Source organism: Opisthocomus hoazin, chromosome 20, assembly GCF_030867145.1.
Source record: "Opisthocomus hoazin isolate bOpiHoa1 chromosome 20, bOpiHoa1.hap1, whole genome shotgun sequence".
NCBI lineage: Eukaryota > Metazoa > Chordata > Aves > Opisthocomiformes > Opisthocomidae > Opisthocomus > Opisthocomus hoazin.
Window position 1 is genome coordinate 14,667,316 of NC_134433.1, and position 19,613 is coordinate 14,686,928.

The window sequence follows — 19,613 nt, forward strand, 5'->3', positions numbered from 1 at the left end:
CCCGAAGCCGTGGAGTCAGAGCAAAACGATGGCACCAAGAGTATTTAGACACTCGCTGTTTAAAGAGGCAATTTCTACTGGTCAAAATCAAACACAAGAACCACACAAATTGCCATTCTCAGATACAACAGAAAGATCACTAATATAATAAAATTCTTCAGGCTGTTGGAATCCTATCAAAGTCTCTGTTTTCTAATTTCTAGCAACACAAAGAATGGCCATGCTCGCCGTTAGCTGTGAGCCCTCTGAACACAGCACTGCTTTCCAAATATTTGGTATTCATTCTAGACCCAGCTTTAAACTCGCCTCCTGATCTCTAGAACCATCTGTCCGTCCCAGCCTCAAGAAAACAGCTTTTCTCTTCCTTCCTCTCTGCTGTTCCGCTCGCTCGCTCCGTGCCTCCAACACCAGCGAGCTGTGCCTTGCGCTACAGTTCCGTGCTCCTCGCAGCGGAGCGTTCTCCCCTGAAACCCCGGCTGTCTGGGAGGGATTCACAAACCTCCCCGCGAACGGACGCCTTTGAGCCGTGTTCACAGGGCAGGCTCAGGCCGCCTGTGCCTCTTCCATCTCTTTCCCCCTGCACTTCAACTGATTTCACAGCCAAACTCCTGAAATCACTGCTTTCACTCACATCTGCCACGTACCCTCTTCTTCTGCTACTTGGTAGAGCATTTTTAGAGGTCGTTTCTATGAGATGATAGAGGACAAAAAAATTGTATCTCACTGTACAGCGCAGCAGAAATGTCTATGTTTCTATATTAACCCTCCGTTTTCAGTACGCATCCTTAGGATTATGTTGTTTTGAAAACACACAACTGCCCTGGCAGACGACACGGCCAGCCAAGAAACCGGGAGACCATCACCACAGGATGTTTTTTTCCTCAATGTAAACATTACACAGAAATAAAAAAAAAGTATTCCTGATCTCCAGGAAGAAAGTTTGGAACAACATAATCCAAAAAGTTCTCTTTAAACTACCGATCCCAAACATGGCTGCAGTTGGAGAGCAGGTATCAGGGTCACGGCTACTTCAAATACGGCTGAAACCACAGAGGCAGAGAACAAACAGGTTTTAAAGACTCAGTAATAACAAGAAAAAAAAAGTGTTGACAGATGAGTGTGAAATGAATGAAGATCTGTGGGAATACAGCTAGGAAAGCCTACTGGGCAGCAACAAAAAGTATTTTGGAAGCACCGTTACTCACGCTGTAACTCTACCTATCTCCTACCAGTCCCAGCAATGGCCTCATTTGCCTGTCACAGATACCTGATGAGAAGCAGTACAACAGGCAGTTCAAGGAGGTAATTCAGAGCATATTTCCAATTTTATAGCAGGGCATGAATTAAATGCATTCACATCAGAACAGCACAAATCCATCCGTGCAATGCAAAGGAGTCCGTGACTTTCCAGGAGACCTGGAAGAAAGCAGCGGACCACGCTGAAAGGAGAACGTTCATCACGGCAGGCTCGGAAACTACTTCAAAAAATCAGCTGTGTGTGTCCCTGAGAAAGAATATATAAATTATCCCATCAGCCTTGCTGTTCTCCACCACGCCGTTACAGTACATCGCACAGAGTTCTCGACTGCTTGTAGTATCAACACACTGCACAGTGGCCCATTAGTGGTTTTCGAGTTTATGCTAAGCGTTGCAATTGATTGCTGTCCTTTAGGTTAATGTACTATTATTTCAAGTATTTATAATACATTTCTGGATTTGTTGCTAATTATGATGTCATGTTTAGATACCAAAGATCAATCAAGACCCCATAGTGTTTACAGATATATGTTAATAAAGTACAAAGCACGCCAGATCTCTCACGATGCAAAGTTCATTCTCTAGCTCAAGCTTAACATCAGATTTAATATTCCTGTCTGTACTTCTACATTTTATCTATCCTCTTCTGTCTGAGCCAGTAAAGGGAATTATAGACCTGAGATTTTGTTTAACTTGGGAACCTTTAAGATATTTTAAATTTCAATACTAAGTACTTTTGTGGGAACGTCAGTGCTTTCTCCTAGCTTTACTACCAGTTCTTCCTCCTAGTTTGTGAGCAGTGTGGTTCCTCAAGCTCCAAAACAAATAGAATTTAAAAATTCAAGCCATAACTGAAAGCAAACAAACCAGAAGTAAGGGCAGCAGAGAGAGACCTGCTTTTCAACGCCGCCGATGCCAAGGGGCCAGGCAGAGGAGCGGCTGAGGGCACAGGCCATGGCACGGGACGGGCAGCGACCCCGCGAAGCTCCCCTCCGGGGATGGACGGGCAGCCCAGAGCCAGCCGCCGCCTTTCAGCGCTGCCAGCAGCGAGCACTGTCCTCACTGCTGCACAGCGCTGAGCTCTGCGCTACCACTGCTGCTCTTAGCAAGGAGAAGCAGCTTTCCCGGCTATCACCGCACCTCCCCAGGCAGGCCCACTCCTGACGCGCGTGCGTAACGCAACAGAAAACCAAGCTCACAACACCGAACCGTGCATTTTCATAGCGATTACACAAAACAACTATTAAAATGCATTTTGATCTGCCTAGGGCTCTTGTGGTTTTTTTTTCCTAGTGCCTTGTTTTCAGTTGTGGCGAGTATACAACATGTATATTCTTGGGCATTTCGCTGCATTAAATTAAACTTCAATAGTGAAATGAAACAAGCATGAAGCATGGCTAACATCCCCGCAACGGGAACTTCACCCAGTTTCATGCACACCATGCAATGTCACAGAGAAAACACGCCGTTGTCTGAAGGACACGACTGAAGTATTTAATTACGCTGTGCAGGGAGATGGCAGAAATAAAAAACCAGTGTCATTAAACAACGAGAAAGAGCGGCAGTACTGAGGAGGCAAGGGTCAAAACAGATTAGAAAACTGCTCTGTATTTGAATTTTTTTGCTTGAGGAAATTAAGGAAATGATGTAGCAACAAACACAAATGAAAAAATAATAAAATCATGGGCCACACAATGTGATTTATCAGACCCACACAGACCCAACTCTGTCTCCCCGAGTCGTCGAAACTGCTGGCGGTTCTGCATAAAACCAGCGGCAGAACCCGGGCACGGGGAGACTTTCAAGCAGGGCCCTTCAGCCAGGGCAGCTGCTCTCTATTAATAACAGAAATTGCCAACGCCGCTCTGCTTAGAGCTCCGTCTCCTCAAGGCAGTTACGCTGCTTCTAATTGCAGCAGTTTCTTACTGTCTGCTTCCATCAAAGACTGATCAACTTCCCTAAATCAATCTTTACTCTTTCAAGACTGTCCCAGATTTTTTTCCTAGAAATAAGAAAGTCTCTCTTCCGGAGACTATTTCAATAATTGCAACTACATACACATGTCAGAAGGTAGGAAGGAATCTCTAGTAACCATGGAGGTTTAGATGCAATGTTTGTAAACGGCCCCAACGTTTCGCTGGACATGGCACAGGCCACAGCCTTGAACAGTCTCTGAAATCACGTCACAAAAACATTCACGCATTCCCTATGAAAGCGTAAAATTGCACATGTTCTGCGGCAGCCCATGCTGGAATGTTTTTATCATCCCCTCTGTTTACCTACGCTGACTGCAGTCAGTTGTAACCGCGGCTGGAGAGTCAGAATAACAAAAGTCTGACAGCGTAAAAGATTACAGTGGGCCCTGGCCACCAGCCCACCGATGCTATCATCACGTTTATTTGTTCTAGGCTGAGATAATACTGTTTTCAGGGATTTTTTTTTCTGTTTACAATTTCAGATCAAAGAAAAAGGATCATCAGGTGACAGTCTGACTTTCATCTGCAAGTAAACGAGCTTCCTCGGTTCAGAACGTGCTATCCTTTCATTAAAAACCTTCCAAAATGTTCTTGGATAGAAATATCAGTGCAGTAAGGGTTGACTTACGATGCAAGAGCTGTAGGACAAGAAAATGCATCCTTAACCAAACTGTGCACCATGTACACAGGCACATTTTTTCCCTTTACAGCCGAACTGTGCAAGCACGGATCCCCCGCGAGCTTCAGCTCTCTCTCCAGCACGGTTAAACACCACCGGCGCTTGCGACGCACCTTCGCAATGTAACACGGCGCGCCACGCACACTGGGGTTTGCTCTCTTCAGTAAAAAGAAAAAATTCTAAAGCTTAAGTGGCACTTAAAGACTAAAAGATATTAACCCAGTGTAACCGAAACAGTGACTTCTGTCTGTGTTGGCAGAAAAGCAGCTGTGAATGTTGTGACCTTGGGTCTCGCATCACTCCAAGCAATGCAGCATCTGAGCACTTCACATTCTTTCATGGCCGCTGTCCTCGCAATTCCCTCGTGAGACAGAGGTCCGCTTCCATCTTAACCCATCTTCATCTGAGTTGCACAAAGCAGTCAGTGGCTTTGTTAGGAACTGAGCGATCCTCACAGTCCCGACGCAATGTTTTATGCAGCAGACAGGGCTTCTGACTGTATTTGCTGCTCAAAGTCAGCAAACACACCACAGACTTGCAGTGCACCACTTTAAAACTCAGTAACACTCTGTTTCACTGTTCAAAGCATGCAGAAAGAGAAAAGGAAAACCATGTTACGAAGACTAGCTGTGAACAGCCAGGGAGAGTACTACCACCCACCCTGAACTCCGTGCCAAGGGGCACGGAAGCTCACAGACCCCACCGAACCAAGCACAGCACCTACATCTCCCTCGGCGCCCCGAAGCCAACGCCAAGCGGACCGGCAGGGCAGACGCACCCTAAAAGAAGATCACTGACAAAAAAACCTGGAAAATGGCACGCAGGTGCCTCTGGACACCGCTCCAGGGACACACGACGGGCAGCTGTTCCGAGCGTGCATCTGACCACACACTGAACACCCACCGGACACCAGCACAGCCTGCGGTCAGCAGCATCTTCAGCCTTCAGCAGCCTCACCCCGTCCCCCGCCACCCAGCAGAACTGTTACAGACAGCAAAAGCATGGCTATCGGGATGGACTGCCAATGCAAACACAGCACTCTGTATTAAAATCAATTGTCATTTTTCTTTTTATAAAAACCAAAATAGAAAGTCTCTCTTTTATCCCGCTCATTAACGGTGTGAGTTCAGTGACACTGGGTAAGTCATTGCGAATGCTTACACAAACCCTGGCTAAGGACAAGATCCTGGTGTCATAAAAGCAGACAAAACCCCTATAAGACCTCTTCCCAGCCAGTGTCTCTGTATTTCAGAAGCAGTCAGGAAAATGCAGAAATGGTCTTTCACACTGCAACTTCTCAACCCCAAACCAGAATTCATCTGGAATTCAGAAAAACAAATGCAGGATGGACCTTATATTCTTCAGGTTTACAAAGTCAAAGTAACCATCTGGCTAATACATCTGACTCAGTAGAAAGACGTGGGCGACTTAGAGACACTGCTTGATTGCAGTAAATCGATCAGAAAACACCATTTGCTTCTTTTTCTTCAATATACATTCAGCATACAACTAAATCCACTGAAGATGCTCCTGTATATGAATGACAGGGGGGAATTCCATCACCTTCTCTTAGGGGACAGATGAGGAACACCGAGCTACTGGTCTGCCCTCCAGCCGCTAAAGACAAGGTAGAACGGGGACCGGGAGCTCCGCAGCCCTGCAAAAGGGGCTGCCCCAGGGCTGGTAAAATTTAAACTGGGGGAAATTCATGCAAACGTTGGTATAGCACCAGATGCACCTGTCAACATTTGGAACGTCAGTATATACGGTTCCCAGATTGCTGCTCTCAAAGCAAAACTGGTGTGCCACATTATTACACAAAGCATACACTGCAGATTCAACACTTCTTGGAAAAATGGGGCTTACAGTGTCCTACAGTCGATTCGTGCATGGGCAATGATCCCATCCAGACAGCTTCCTGGTGTCCGGCAGCTTAGACAGAAGTATGTCAAACTTTCATAAACCTTACCCATCTGCCAGCTCTTTGTCAATGATCTAACTGGCCCTATAGTATCAGTAACAAGGATTTGCAAGAAACACGCTAATAGATCACAAAGCAAGAAAAGCAAAATCCTGCATCAGACTGCGAAAGACGGATATTTTGGGAAATGTGTGGCAAAGCTCTATTGGCCGGAATCTCATGTATGAAAGCAAATGATTTCAGTATGGACGTTAAAATACCACATATAACAAGGGCATAATGATGATGTTTAAACAATTTATAATGGGTACTAGCTACACAAATTTTGACACTGATAATCACTCATGTCCATCAACACAAATTAGGGCTTTTTATAGCTCCAGTACAGAAGGTGACCTGTAAGACCAGTGGCCTTGATTCACAATTAGCTTTAAACTGGGGAAAAAAAGAAAAAAGTCTGGTTGTAAAGGTATAAATACTATTCTAACCAAGAAGGGAGGTACAGAGGCTTCCAGTGTGTGTCTCAGAATTTCTGCATTAAGGATTTTAAATTGAACAGTCTCCAAAATTCTTGTCTAATGCTACTGATACATGAAATATACAGAACAAAAGAACAGCACCACATACTACTCTTCTCGCTAAACAACTACAGTACTGTTGCTCCAAAAGAAAAAGTAAAACCATCCACCATATTATATAAATCTTTTAAATGATAGATATGTATTGAGAATCACAGGTACCAATGCGGTACTGTTGCTGGATAGTTTAATTATCAAGGGAATTGTGAAATCCACCAATATGCCTCAGACTGGTTAGAGTTTTCTCTGGTTTATCCCATTGCAAAAGCTCTACTGTTCACATCCCAAATGAAAACTATGCGGCAAACTAGGAAAAAACTTTACTGTGTTGATTCTGAGAATTTTAGTGCCATGCTTTCATAGAGATGCTAATACTATGTCCCCAAAAATGTGTATCAATAAAGGTTTCTTCTCTAAAACATGTTATGTTTGGTTTCCAATGTATGCCTTAAAAATAAATTTATCAGCTGTAAAAAACAGAAGAACATCTTTGTTCCTAGTGACTGGAGTCCTATGCTTTGGTATTCAATACTGATTATAGGATATTTCCGTTTCCTTGTATGAAAGTAGAACAAAAATAACTTTAAAACATTAAACACATTCTAGTACGTGCTCAAATAGATGACAGAACTATACGTACACACGCAGCTCTCAACATCCTTTATATTATTTATACAAATTACTTGCAAGTACTATATATATATTATCCCATCTGGACAGTTTTTCCTAATTTCCTCTCACTTTCCAGATTGGTTATTCCCTCCTGTAGTAAAGCATTGCCTGTAATAGGAACTGCACTTTTCCAGAACGGTAGCTGCAAAGCTATAGAGTATTTAAACTACCAGTAATTTCAATTCACAGACTGAAACATTATCAACCACTACTACATTAACTGCAGCTTTCAGATTCTATTTGTTACAAAGGTAAGGCAAAAAACTTCAGGGAAACTGCACAACTCATGGGGAAAAAAAATGGTTTGAAGGAACTACAACCGCGGTACCACAATAATCCAAGCTTCCAGAGTCAGGGTCATAATCACAGTGCCCGAGGCTCCTCTCTGTCACACCAGTTTACATCTGCCAGACTGTCACAAGTCTGTGCTTTCAGCGTGTAATTGCATCAGCAAGTGCAATACTCATTCCTTACCCTGTGGTGACATTTTTATTTATGTATTTAAAACAGGTTCTTGGACAGTTACTCAGTGCTACAAAGGTGAGGCTCTCCTGATGCCTAAAAGCACTGCTGCAAAGGATTCGAGCATAACACACTGCACTGCTTCCATCCCAGCGACGCTAGCAAAAGCCATCTCCCACTTTTTTCCACTTTACCAGTACATCAGTTCACTAAGCATTTTTTAAAATGTAATTTCAGACTTTTTCACCCTCTGCTAATCTAGCCTAATTTAGTCTTCCATCTTTCATCCATCTTTAAGAGTGGGATTTTTAAACTGGGAAGTTAAATCTGTATCACTACAGTCTCCAACAGGTTCCCCCACTTGGCTGAAGTGTAGATAAAAGTTGATCACAGTCCTTTGATTAACCCTTCCTTTCAAGTCTCTAATTGTCTGGCTTTGGCTTTTACCACCAAAGTCAAGCAGACCCTGACAGTTGCTTCCCGGGCACCAGCCAAATGTCGAACATGTTACATGAGAAAAGGTTAAGCGCAAACACAGCTAATAATCTGGGCTCTTTGGAGGCAGTGTCGTATCTGAATAAATCTGACAGCACCTCATTGTAAAGGGCAAGAATTTATTATTGTCCAGGTTAAACGCTCTGCTCTTATCCTTTCTGTGGCTATAACGTAAGAAAGGCTCTTTGTGTGCTGAAACAAACATTAAAGTGCCAACATACACAAAATGTATAAGGTGTCTGGGGATTATTCTTCAGCAAATAGTTTAACTTACTTTGGCTTCAGTCTCTCCCCTGTGAAGTGTATACAAATGATGGACGGCACTTTGTGATGATGACCAAGGATGTGTCAGTATTTGAAAAACATGGAAATCATGGCCTAACGTGTCAGTAGTGACCAGCAACATCCCTGGGTAAAAAAAAGAAAAAGAAAAAAGAAACACAAAAGCACAAGAGATTAATCACTGCAAAAGAAGACTCTTATGAATGTCTATCTAAAAAAGCTAGCGTGGCTTACATTTTGTTTGCTGGAAACAAAAGAAAATGGTTGCAGAAAATTACTGAACTGAAAGGGATTCACTTCCTAAAAATGAATCCGAACTTCAACTGAGATCACATTAACAGCATCACTACATATTACAGCACAAATCTACGAAAGCCAGCTAAAAAACCTGGGCATATTCTCAGTGAGAACTTGTGTGACCAACAGGAAGCATCGACGTGATGAACGTTAGGGTGGAACTCAGAAACGCTCTGCACCGGGAAAGAGCCAGCAGAAAAAAGACTGACGTTTCCACAGTAATAATTTTTGGAAGCAGAAAACATTATCAAAACCCAGCCAAAACAACTCATACCAAAAGCCATCCTGAAGAAGCGTCTTTTTTATAAATGTATATGAAAGAAACCGTCTGATTTATTGCTTGAGAGGCAGCAAATCAGAGTTGAGAGCTTTCAAGTGAAATATTAAATTACATACTAACTTCATTGAAAACAGGTCACTGATGGATGTACTGAAATGATTAAATTAGAAGATCAGCAGAATTGCAGTAACTTACATATGCTATTTACTTTTTTCTCCAGCTATATGTCAGTCCATAATCCATTTTTTAAACATTTACAAACATATTTGAAGTCTATTTGCCATAAAAGTTTAAGGTTTTATACCAAAAAAGAAGTATTTTTGTACCTACAAGAAAAGCATAGAGTCATGGCAGAATTTAGGACTACAGTAAACAAACTCCAGATTTATTTCTCTGTATAAAATTGTCCACATTACCATGCTTATTAATGAGATTTAAGTAATCCTCCAATGTTTAATTAACTTCAAGTACAAAGTGATTTAAGCAGTTTTAATAGCTCCACTGAACTGCCTTTAAATAACTTTGAAGGTATCGCATCTCTTCAAGAAAACCAGGAATGTCCACACAGCTCTGTTGTGTTGGTTGTCCACATAAAGCATAACTGAAATCTTTTCTCCTTCAGGAAGAGAACTTAGGTCTCCACACTTTACCCAACACCTATTCAAAGGATAAATTCTCTTCTCTCTGTCATAAAAGGCTGTTGTTCATTTGCTCAGTGTATTTACACACAGCTCCACGATTCATCTTTTCCTCTTCTGCTCACAGCTGCTGAACAAATAGATACAGTACAAGTTCGAAAGCTCGCACACCTTACCATTAAAGTCTTACCATGTGCACTACTTTTAAAATTTTAGAATTAGACTGGGAAAAAAAAAATCCTCATGTGTACTGAGCAGCAGAGAAACACCCTCTTCACAAAGATTAACTTCTCTATGGAACCACCATCACAGCATCAGGAGGTGGCTGTCCCGAGCATCTTCCCTCCTTGGCAGTCCAGGAATTCCCCTTCCATTAAGCCCAAACAGGAGCATTTCAGCAGCCAACGCCTTGACCTCCAAGGCTGAAGCAGGGTTGCGAGCACACATCTCAGCTCACGGGAGCAATAGCATGGTCCTGCAGCCTCCAAACAGGAGAGCACAGCACCAACACAGACTTCGCGTGAGCGTGAACGGGCACATGCCTCAGTTTCTCTTGACCGTCACTCTTAGGGAGTAAGGATCCCGCGAAGGTAAACAAACACTTTCAAGTCTACGAGCCCCACCAGCAGTCAGGTACAAAATCAGAAATCCAAACTGCATTTAGAGACGTAATTGCCTACAAGTTCCCTTCTCAGCTTGACCACTGATGCTGGTAGGGCTTGGACAGCGAGCAAGGCCACCCACGCTGCACACATCCATTTCCTCAGACTCACACAAATCTTAACTCTGACCTCAGCAAGATTCCCTCCAGCAGACATACTTTTACTGTTACAGGCTGTTACTCCGATTCAGAGTGTTAGAAATGAAAGAGAGTTTGTTATGGAGCTAAGAAAGCTGTGAGTGCATTTGGGTATTATGTTTGGGCGGTAAGGCATGTGAGCTGAGGTTGGTCTGGATGTTAATGTTGGCTTAACTGGCAATTTCCTTGATTTGTAGTGACTGTGTTGATAGGAAATACAGCTAACGTTGCTCCAGTGCAAGTCAGCCAAGTCTTTAGTGTGGGATTATGCACACAATTTGCATTAATCCTGTTCTGAAACATCACAAAATACACTTCCCTCCTGGTGAAGTGTGCGGTCCTCAGTAACACATAGCATTTCCAGTGGAGAAACCTGGAAGCAAATAGGGGTTTGTGTGCTAGAATTAGGCTGCCGCTATTACTGGAGCAACGATATTCCAAATGATCTAATTCAGCACAGTAAGGATTTATTTTCTATATTGCCATGTTTGTCTCTCCTCACGCGTTACACAGCATTATATAGAAGTTGAGTGTGCTTTTGGTCCTTCTGAGCTCTTATTCCAGATGGAAAGGACCTTTGGGGAAAGAGAAGCTGGGAGAGATGAAGACATCAGGCTTCTCTCAACAGCGAGCAGGCGGCCTCAGCAAACCTAGGGTTGGGCTTTTTTTTCTTCCTCCAAAGTGCTAAAAGTCTTTTATAAATGCATACGCAGAGCTGAGTGCACCCAGAGATCTGAGCACAGCATTCTTCATGTGTATCCCATCACATGGTACAGTGCAATGAAGATCGTAAAAAAGAAACATTAAACGAGCCAAAAATCTGTCTGGAAGCTGGAGACAGAAAGCTGCGTAATAATCACGAGCCAGTGAAAACACAGGAATCACCACGCTGCTTGTCCATCAAAGCTGCCCCTTGTTTAGCTAACCAGTATCTCGTTTCCAGGACTGGCTTGAGACGCAGGTGTCTGCGGATGGTGCAGTAAACCCCACCGCACGCAGGCGTGATAAATTTTCACCCTTCTCCTCACAAAGATTTTTTTTCCCAAAATCTGTAATCCCTGCTTAGCCCGAGCAGGGCATCGCTAGAGCGCGTGCCGGGGGACCACGCGCTACGACGTGCGTCCCCCCAATCTCTGCAGCGCACGCCGGTACCTGTGCGAGGCCGCAGGCGAGCAAGCGGAGCCGCGAAATGTGCTCGCATATCGGCAGGGCTGAGCAGTTCCAGCTGACGCACGCAGCTCTTGGGTCCACAGTAATGCGCGGTGCCGTCGGGTTTTTGAGGTTTCGTGGGTTTCAGGGGTTTTTTTTCCCCGCCCCTGTTTTTGCTAACTTGAAGGAGTACAGAGGTGAAAGATAATACATTTGTGGGTGGAAAGGAATTGGCTTAAAAATAGAAAGATGGGTGGTATCTGATTTGGCAATTTTGCATGCCTAATCTAAAACCCTGCTGTCTGTCACTGTTTGCAATAAGTGCATTTTATTAGATGAAAGCTGAAGGAAAACAGGCCCTTTGCTTATATTAGCGAGTATTTTTCAGTAAGTGAAAGGAGGACCTTTCATACTCGCATTTGAAACACAAATATATATTTGCAGAACTTGTATCAACACAGAGGTCCCAAGCACAATACCACAGATGTGCAAGAATGTGTATTTATAAAACAGCATATTGAAATATCTTTCTTACTACTGTTATTCAAACAATAAATCACCGATGTTTGAGAACGTTTGACTTGGGGGTTGGTGCAGTATTTTCCAGCTCCCTTACTTCACGCTGAAGAACCTCAGTTCTCCGTGATTCCAGCTCAGCCGTTTCGTTCCTCCCTCCGCCTCCCCGCGAGGACAGGCCGCCGCACCGCCCGCATCCCCGAATCCCCGCAGCGGAACCCGGACTTGGAGCTTGGTCCGCTCCTCACTTTCGCTTTCCAGCGCAGGAAACTTCGGCTCGGCTCTCTGAAAGACCTGGTGACAGTTTCCCAAAAAGCTGTTCAGCCGGAAATCTGGGCTAAAGCTGTCACAAGCTCAGTCCAAAATGTTTTCTCTTATGATGTACTTTATGTATGAATAATCATAGATGAAAAGTGAATAATTCTCAAGGATTTCCTGCTTATTTTTCAAACTGGCATTAATCCCTGTTTAACAGATAACATCTGAAATCAATTGGAAGTCTTACACACACAAAACCCAGTGGAAATGTATGTGTGAAGCAGATTTTATTTAGTATGTATCTCACTGCAAAAAACTTTGATTTTGCTTATCCACAATATAAAGGGTGCAGCTAGGTTAAATTAATGACTGGTTTACTGTGTGGTTTTCCAAATCCACAGAGATGATTAAAATCCAGTTTAAAAGGAACAGATACCCTAGATGGAAAAAAAAAAAAAAAATGACCGAAGCTTTGTTTTACCTGACAGATCCATTCGCCCTAATCTACAGCTTGCTACTTTTCATGCATTCCGTCTGGGAAACAATAAGCTTCTTTCAGGACAGAAATGTTATAAAATACAGACAATATACGCATAAAAGGAAAAACTAGTACAGATGCAGACTGTGGGTTAAGAGCTATTTCTGCAGTATCAGAAGACTAAACCAGACTCTGGCCTGGCCATAAACTAAGCCCACGCCCTAAACGAGGTGCCAAGCCACAAAAAGCATTTGCGTCAACTGGGAATACAAGGAAAAGAAGGACTGCTAATTATAGGGCCTGGAAGCGGAAGGCCGGCGTGATTAGGAGTTTAGGCGCTGCTGTATGTTTATCTGGGAGCTTCCTCTCGCTCGCTCTCAGCCCGGGTTTGATAGATGAGGGTTGGCCTGAAGGGTGGGATGGAAGCTGCTGATGGTACACAGAGTTCTCCACGATCCGCCGGAGCCTGAACACTACGGCTTCTGTGGCCTTGTAGGAACATAACTCTTTTCAGCCAGGCGTCAGCTGGTTAGCCCGAACGGCAAAATTAGAGAGCAGCAAATCTCCGTTGGGTACTTGCTATAAAATCTAGGAAACCTGAGCAGCCTAAGCATCTCCACCACATCCTATTTATAACACCTATCTAATTGCATAGCTCTTTATTATATGCATACAAATGAGGTACACACAATTTTACCTTGGCTTTAAGTTTGCTGAGTAACACCACTTTAAGTAGCGCCATCTTTCAGAGTAACAGAAGGTTTTTTCCACCTCCCCAAACAATGTCATTCAGTAATTACACGCTGAAGAGCTCAGCACGTTCAAGCTGTGCTGGGTTCATTTTGAAAACACCCAGGGCACAAGCGTCAGGAACGCAGGCATACATCTGCACGAAGGAAACACCTATTCAGGCATTTACTCCATTTAAGAATGCAACTCTGACATTTCCACGCACGCACAGCCGTACAGAGACCTATACAGCCACTGCACAAATACGCTATTTACACCAACAGTGATAAAAAACACAAACAACTTAGATTTTCCTTGTTCCGTCCACACGCGCTGCGCCCGGCGTTCCTACCCTCCGCGTGCCAGCTGCACGGGTCTCCGTTCCACCGCAGCTCTCTCGCCCAAGCTGCCGCGTACGCACCTAGTTAAGATGTGACAAAGTTTATATGGTCCGTGGCTTTATGAAACATATGACCCGATCTATGAACAGCAGCTTTATTTATCCTCACTTAACTCCGCTCTGAGGCTGATGCTAGTCAAAATATAGCCAAATATTTGTGCTAGTAAGCCCACGTATACTTCCAACTGCAACACATATGCCACAGTTACAAAATTTGGTCTCAAAAAAGCAACTGAATAAGGGAAACCTGACTTTAACAACAAAATTAGCCAAAAAATAAACACAAGTACATCAATATATCCAAAACACTTAAAAATGAATCTTAAAAAAACCCAGGAAGTCAAAAGAAAGAGAAGAAAATTTAAAAAATATTTTGTGAATAAATAATTGCCTATGACTGGAGATCTCTATACACTGTAACACACTGAGGACAGTCAGATATTTAATCTGAATATTGGGAGCTTGGGGTGGCTGTGTGGAAACCGTCAGCCATTCACCATGTCCAACCCATGGCTCAGCGATACGCTTTCTGTACTAAAAACTACTCACCAGTTTCAAACACTAACTGACTACAGCTGATGGCCAAATAAATACAAAATCTTTCTCAGGACGCGTCCCTCCCTCCCGAAAGTAAAGGACGCTCACTGAGGCCAGCTGAGTAAATGCGGGTAAAAGATCAAAGGGAACAGACTCTCTTTCTTTTAACCCTCCTTGTAATTCCTCGAAAAGGGAGACAAATCCACAGCCACAACCCTTACGCGGGGGCTTGGGGGTTTGTGAGCTGCAGAGATCGCAGTAAACATTTATTTATTGCTGAAACATATTCTTGTGTTTTTTCTCTTTTCATTGGAATAACAATAAAGGAAATGTTACAGCGAGAGGGTAAAATCCCAACTGCACTGAAGCTTTTGCTGCTAACTTGGAGATGGGAAAAAATTTGACCCTTTTTATACAGTCGTGCATCTTTAATCTGAAAGGAAGTTAACAACTCGTTAACAATGCCTGCTGTGCTAAATGACTGGCTTGATAATTTTAACACATTTTAGAATTAATGAGTCTATCACACAACAAAACAGAGCATATTCAGCAATAGTGATACCCAAACAAATCATTATTTACAAGTGTGCCCACAGCCTTCTTCAGTATATTCAGTATTACATTAAAATTCACCTTATGTATCTGCAAATTTGAAAAGCGTTATTGAAATGTAAAATTTCTATTAAAAAGTGACTAAAATTTCTACAACAAGTGATTGCAAAAAGGTGACTAAAGAGCCTTTTTGAAAATATTGTTAGATTAGGATGACTGTACATTTTTAATGCTTAAAGAAGCTAAGACCTTCATACTCCCTTTCTCTCAAAAGCAAGGAATAGCACACTACAAAAATTACTGAAACTGGTAGAAAAATTATGGAAACAGGACATACTGAAGAAGACAGGAGGCCTGAAACCATCCTCCTCAAGGCCTCAGAGCAAGACTTTTTGGTAGTAATGAAAAAAAGCTTATAAATGGTGCATAGAAGGAAATAAATTATTTGTGTGCGAGTTCTGTCTGCAGCGAAGGCGGGCAATGAAGCACAAGGATTTAATCGCACTTCTCCAGCAGTACAGTATCTTCTTTGCACGAAGACACCAATTGGATGATGATACAGAAACCTCGTATCTTCCCCCCCCTCCTCAAACCTCAGATCCTCCGAAGAGGAAACGGGCTTCTTCGAAACCTGCCAGCAACCTCTGCCACTGACCACTGCTTCATCCTGATCTGGGGATGAATTTCTTTGGAGATAATAGGTTAAACGCTTCGATTAGCTGAAATATGAATCTGGAAGTTTTCTAAAAAGTTAAGTAGCAATGGATTTAAGCTATTGATAATCATCTATTTCTGAAATCTAAAAATAGGAGAATTAAATCACTGCAAATCACCATACTGGCCCTCTTTTAAATACATTTCTCCTGCCCAAACGACACGATGTTGTATAGCACCGATGACACGACTTCATATCCATTTCTCCTCAGATTCAAGATCCTGTTCAGGGTGTGTCCAGGGTTAAATTCACCGCGAATAAAGGGTGATTTTATTTAAGATTGTTTTTAAACAATATTTTTATTTAAATCATAGCTATCTGAAGTGTAGTAATTATTTACCAGAGAATTTAAATGATCAAGAATTTCCTGAATTTTCAGTATATCCTAAAGTCTTCCACCTTCAGGTAGGAAATGCTCTAGAATAAGGCGAGTATCTCTATAAAATGAAAATTAGTTTCCCGCAGGGAGGCATTTAAGAAAAAAAAAAGAAGAACGTACACAAAGGGAAATAAAATGTACAGAAGACAACAGCACTGAAACCATTTAATCAAGAGGGCATTCTCCTTGATGTCAACCTGGCTAATCATGATGAGGAGACATTTTTTTTGCCATCATTCAAAGCATATTTCATGTTAAAACAGACTAGGGTTACACTTTCAACGCCAAAACATTCCACTGCTGACACTCTTCCCTCATAAACAAACCATAAAGCAATGGTAGCAAGCTACCCATCATGAATTAATCCTCACCTTCTGGCCCGGCATACAGGGTCTAGAGACACAATCTCTGTAACTGCAATTCATCGAATGTGACGCCATTACATTGTTTTTAATACATTTGTCTTCAAAGGCAACAATTCAAGTTGAAAAACAAAAGTCAAAATAAACAGAGAAAAAGCAAATAATTATTCTATCACTAAATAATTCCAGCTCATTTTACTCTAGACAGCACATCCAGGAGGGCGATGTTCCAGAACGAGATTTCTCTTGCAAACTCCAGCAGAAAGCTGCAGCCGCTGCAGCAGTCCGAGCACAGCCGAGCTGCTGGCTGCAGTCATGTCTGTGCTGCAAGAAGTTCGCTTATACAGCCCTCGCCGTTACAAAAGACACCGCCAAACCTTAACTAATCCACATGTTTAATAAAAGACTGATTGTACACCCTAAGTAGGAAAAACAGAAAGAAAACTGTTAATCTGCAAGGCACTATCAGTGCTTCCCTACAATTAAAGCAGGTATTTTTCTGCCCACCTGCTCTGATCAATGGGAATAACTTCTGCAGAGACATTCCAATTTAAACCTCTTTAACTATTAACTCAAGGCCACCATCGCATTTCAATATAGAACATTTAAATAATCAGAGGAATTTCAGGTCCGTTAAAGGTGCAGTCAGGCATCCAAAGGGGTATACAGTTTAATCTGTTTTACTGCTGGTCCAACATTAATTTTCTTGTTCTTAATGGATGGAAAAGCTCTTTTGGAGCCAAGGAAGCGTAATTATTTAAAATTTTAGATGTGTTGCACTTCACAGGTCTCAGCTGCTAAGCTGGCAGGAGTAACACTTCTGGAAAGCAGATAATTTATTTGCCACATTTAAAAGAAAAAAACCCAGATATCTCTAAAAGAGCACCATTTTTTAGCTATTTACTAATTGAGTATCTTCTTTGAAAAGTTTCTCTCTTTGACATTAAAATTACCATAAACCAAAGAACAAAATCAAAGTACAAAAGTGAACTGGATTTGACATGCCACTGACTGGTTTCAGCAGTGGATTAAGCACCAGGGATCCTATGCAATATTCTCTGGCACGGAGTTACCGCCTGACCTTCAGTCAGTGACAGCTTCTCAACCCTTCACTTCTCCTACAACTCGCTTTCAATCCCTAATGTTAAAAGTTTGAAGTTTTACAGTTCATTTTCAACATACCCTTCTTTTTAACCTCTGCCCTTCTAACAAACCGGATTGAAGCCATACCCGTAGCTCTGATTTCTGCTCTTCTATGCTGTTTGCAAACTTCTCTCCTATCCCCTCGCCCCTGCGCTACTGGAATTATGCCACTGTTCATTCCGTCAACGACCACAGCTTGAAAAGTCTCCCACTTCTTGTTCACTGAGAGATCCTTTCCTCCTCTCTAAACCTATTTCTTTGGAATCTTTCTTACGACCTTGCGCTTAACGCCGTAAGGATCAAGTCTTACATCCTCGATCTTCCCTGTCTTATGTAGAAGCTAAGTTGGTCCAAGGACGCAGCCCATTCTGAACGTGCAAGGTAGCTGTATGAATTTACACTTCTCTACTCGACATACGTCTATAACACATATTAATTATGCATATTAGAAGGTACCTCCCTGACCCCACCAATTTAAAAGTTGGTGCTACCGCCAAATTGAAGGTGCACTTGGCTAAAGCTACAGGAATGTTTTAATTATAGCTTTTTCAGTTTGTTTTTAAGCGCTTGTACCTAAAAATATTGCACCTTTTGCTCCCCCTGAAAAGCTAAGAAACCATGACAGAATCTTGTAGCTGGCAAACAATTCCATGAATATCTTTAAGGCATGTAGAGAAAAGCTTTTCTTGAAAAACGCTGTCTGAAGAGAAGAGCAGCACTAACCTTTTGTAACAAAATGTCCCTTTCAGAGGCTGTAAATCTAGTTATTTGCCTTAACAAACTGGCAACTGAAGCACAACCTCTAAAAAAAATTCAAACACAGGATAATTCTCATCCTTCCTGGCTACCCACAGCCACCGACTGGATTTTCTGTCGATAAGAGAGACACGAAAGCTCTGCTGCTCATCAGCAGTGTCTAACGCTATCGTCCCAGTCCAAATTGGCTAGTCCCAGATCAACAGCAAAAGCAAGAATCTGAAACTGGGAGGTCCTGCAGGCACGTAATAAGTTACTGGCTTGTACTATTACAGTTACTATGCAACTATGACTTTTTGCAGGAATTCATGTCAAAGGCTGTGCCAAATACCCCACAGAGGAGAGACAGGAACCGGGCTGTGCACCCGCACGGCCGCCCTGGCAGCACTGGCCCTAGAAACCCCGCGTGCAGAACGGGAGCCACGGCCAGCTCAGATCTCACCAGTCACCGCAGGTGAACGAGGAATTAAGACCCAAGTACAATTTCCCATTCCGCCTGCCTCGGGTAGCTCAACCTAACTGCCAAAAGTACTCCCTGCCTCAGCCTGCACAACTCGAGGCTTCTACAGAGAGTGGAACTACAGAGGAAGAAGAGCACTGCAGATCACCTTGAATATGGACAGGACAGTAGTAGATATCCTAGCATCCTTTAAAATCAAACTCAATATCTGAATATTCAGACTTTCAGAATTAGTGGACGTATCTGAAATTTAGGACTAACTTCTCCACGCTTTATCTATAAACTGTGAAAATGATATCTATACGTGTCTTCATGTTCCACTTCTTCACACAAATGCATCCTTAAAACTTTGGTCACAAAGAGCATTATAGTGACCAGCACGAAGCTTGCAAAGTACCCTTCCGTGTAAAGGTTAAGAACAACCTATAAGTTTGATAGTCCTGTGAAGGTCTGATTTATACACGTTGTCTTCAGCAAAGGATAGCCCGGTTCTATCGCTCAGGATAAGCCAGAAGTTGTTCTTCCCTCAGGTATGACTATTCCAGTCCAACGGCACAGAAGAATACACAAACTCCAAGGAAACGCAGCCGTGCGATCAGTTGCCACAGTGGGCAGCTGGCATCCCTCGAAATGTTCGTAAGGAACGGTGCCAGCTTTAAGAACCAAAAGTAATGGCCTCAGGTTTCTCGAAGGGCTGAGGAGTACCTGTCTCGGCAACCGGGCAGAAACCCAGCGCTGCTGGAGAAGTGCTACCAGAGTTCAGCTGGAGGCGGGGGATTTTCTTTCAGACACCGAGGTTACCCACTCCGACACCCGCGTACAGAACCGCTGCGCGAATCCCGC

At 42.8% G+C, this 19,613-nt stretch overlaps 1 protein-coding gene across 8 annotated transcripts in view; it reads right to left on the reverse strand.

Annotated features, from left to right (window-relative positions):
* BCAS3 (BCAS3 microtubule associated cell migration factor) overlaps positions 1-19,613 on the reverse strand; it is a 365,129-nt gene that overhangs the window by 248,032 nt on the left and 97,484 nt on the right. For all 8 annotated transcript variants that reach the window (XM_075440276.1, XM_075440274.1, XM_075440281.1 and 5 more), the window contains exon 14: positions 8,315-8,448. In XM_075440276.1, coding sequence (XP_075296391.1) covers positions 8,315-8,448 — 134 coding nt within the window. The remainder of the gene's footprint in view (positions 1-8,314; positions 8,449-19,613) is intronic.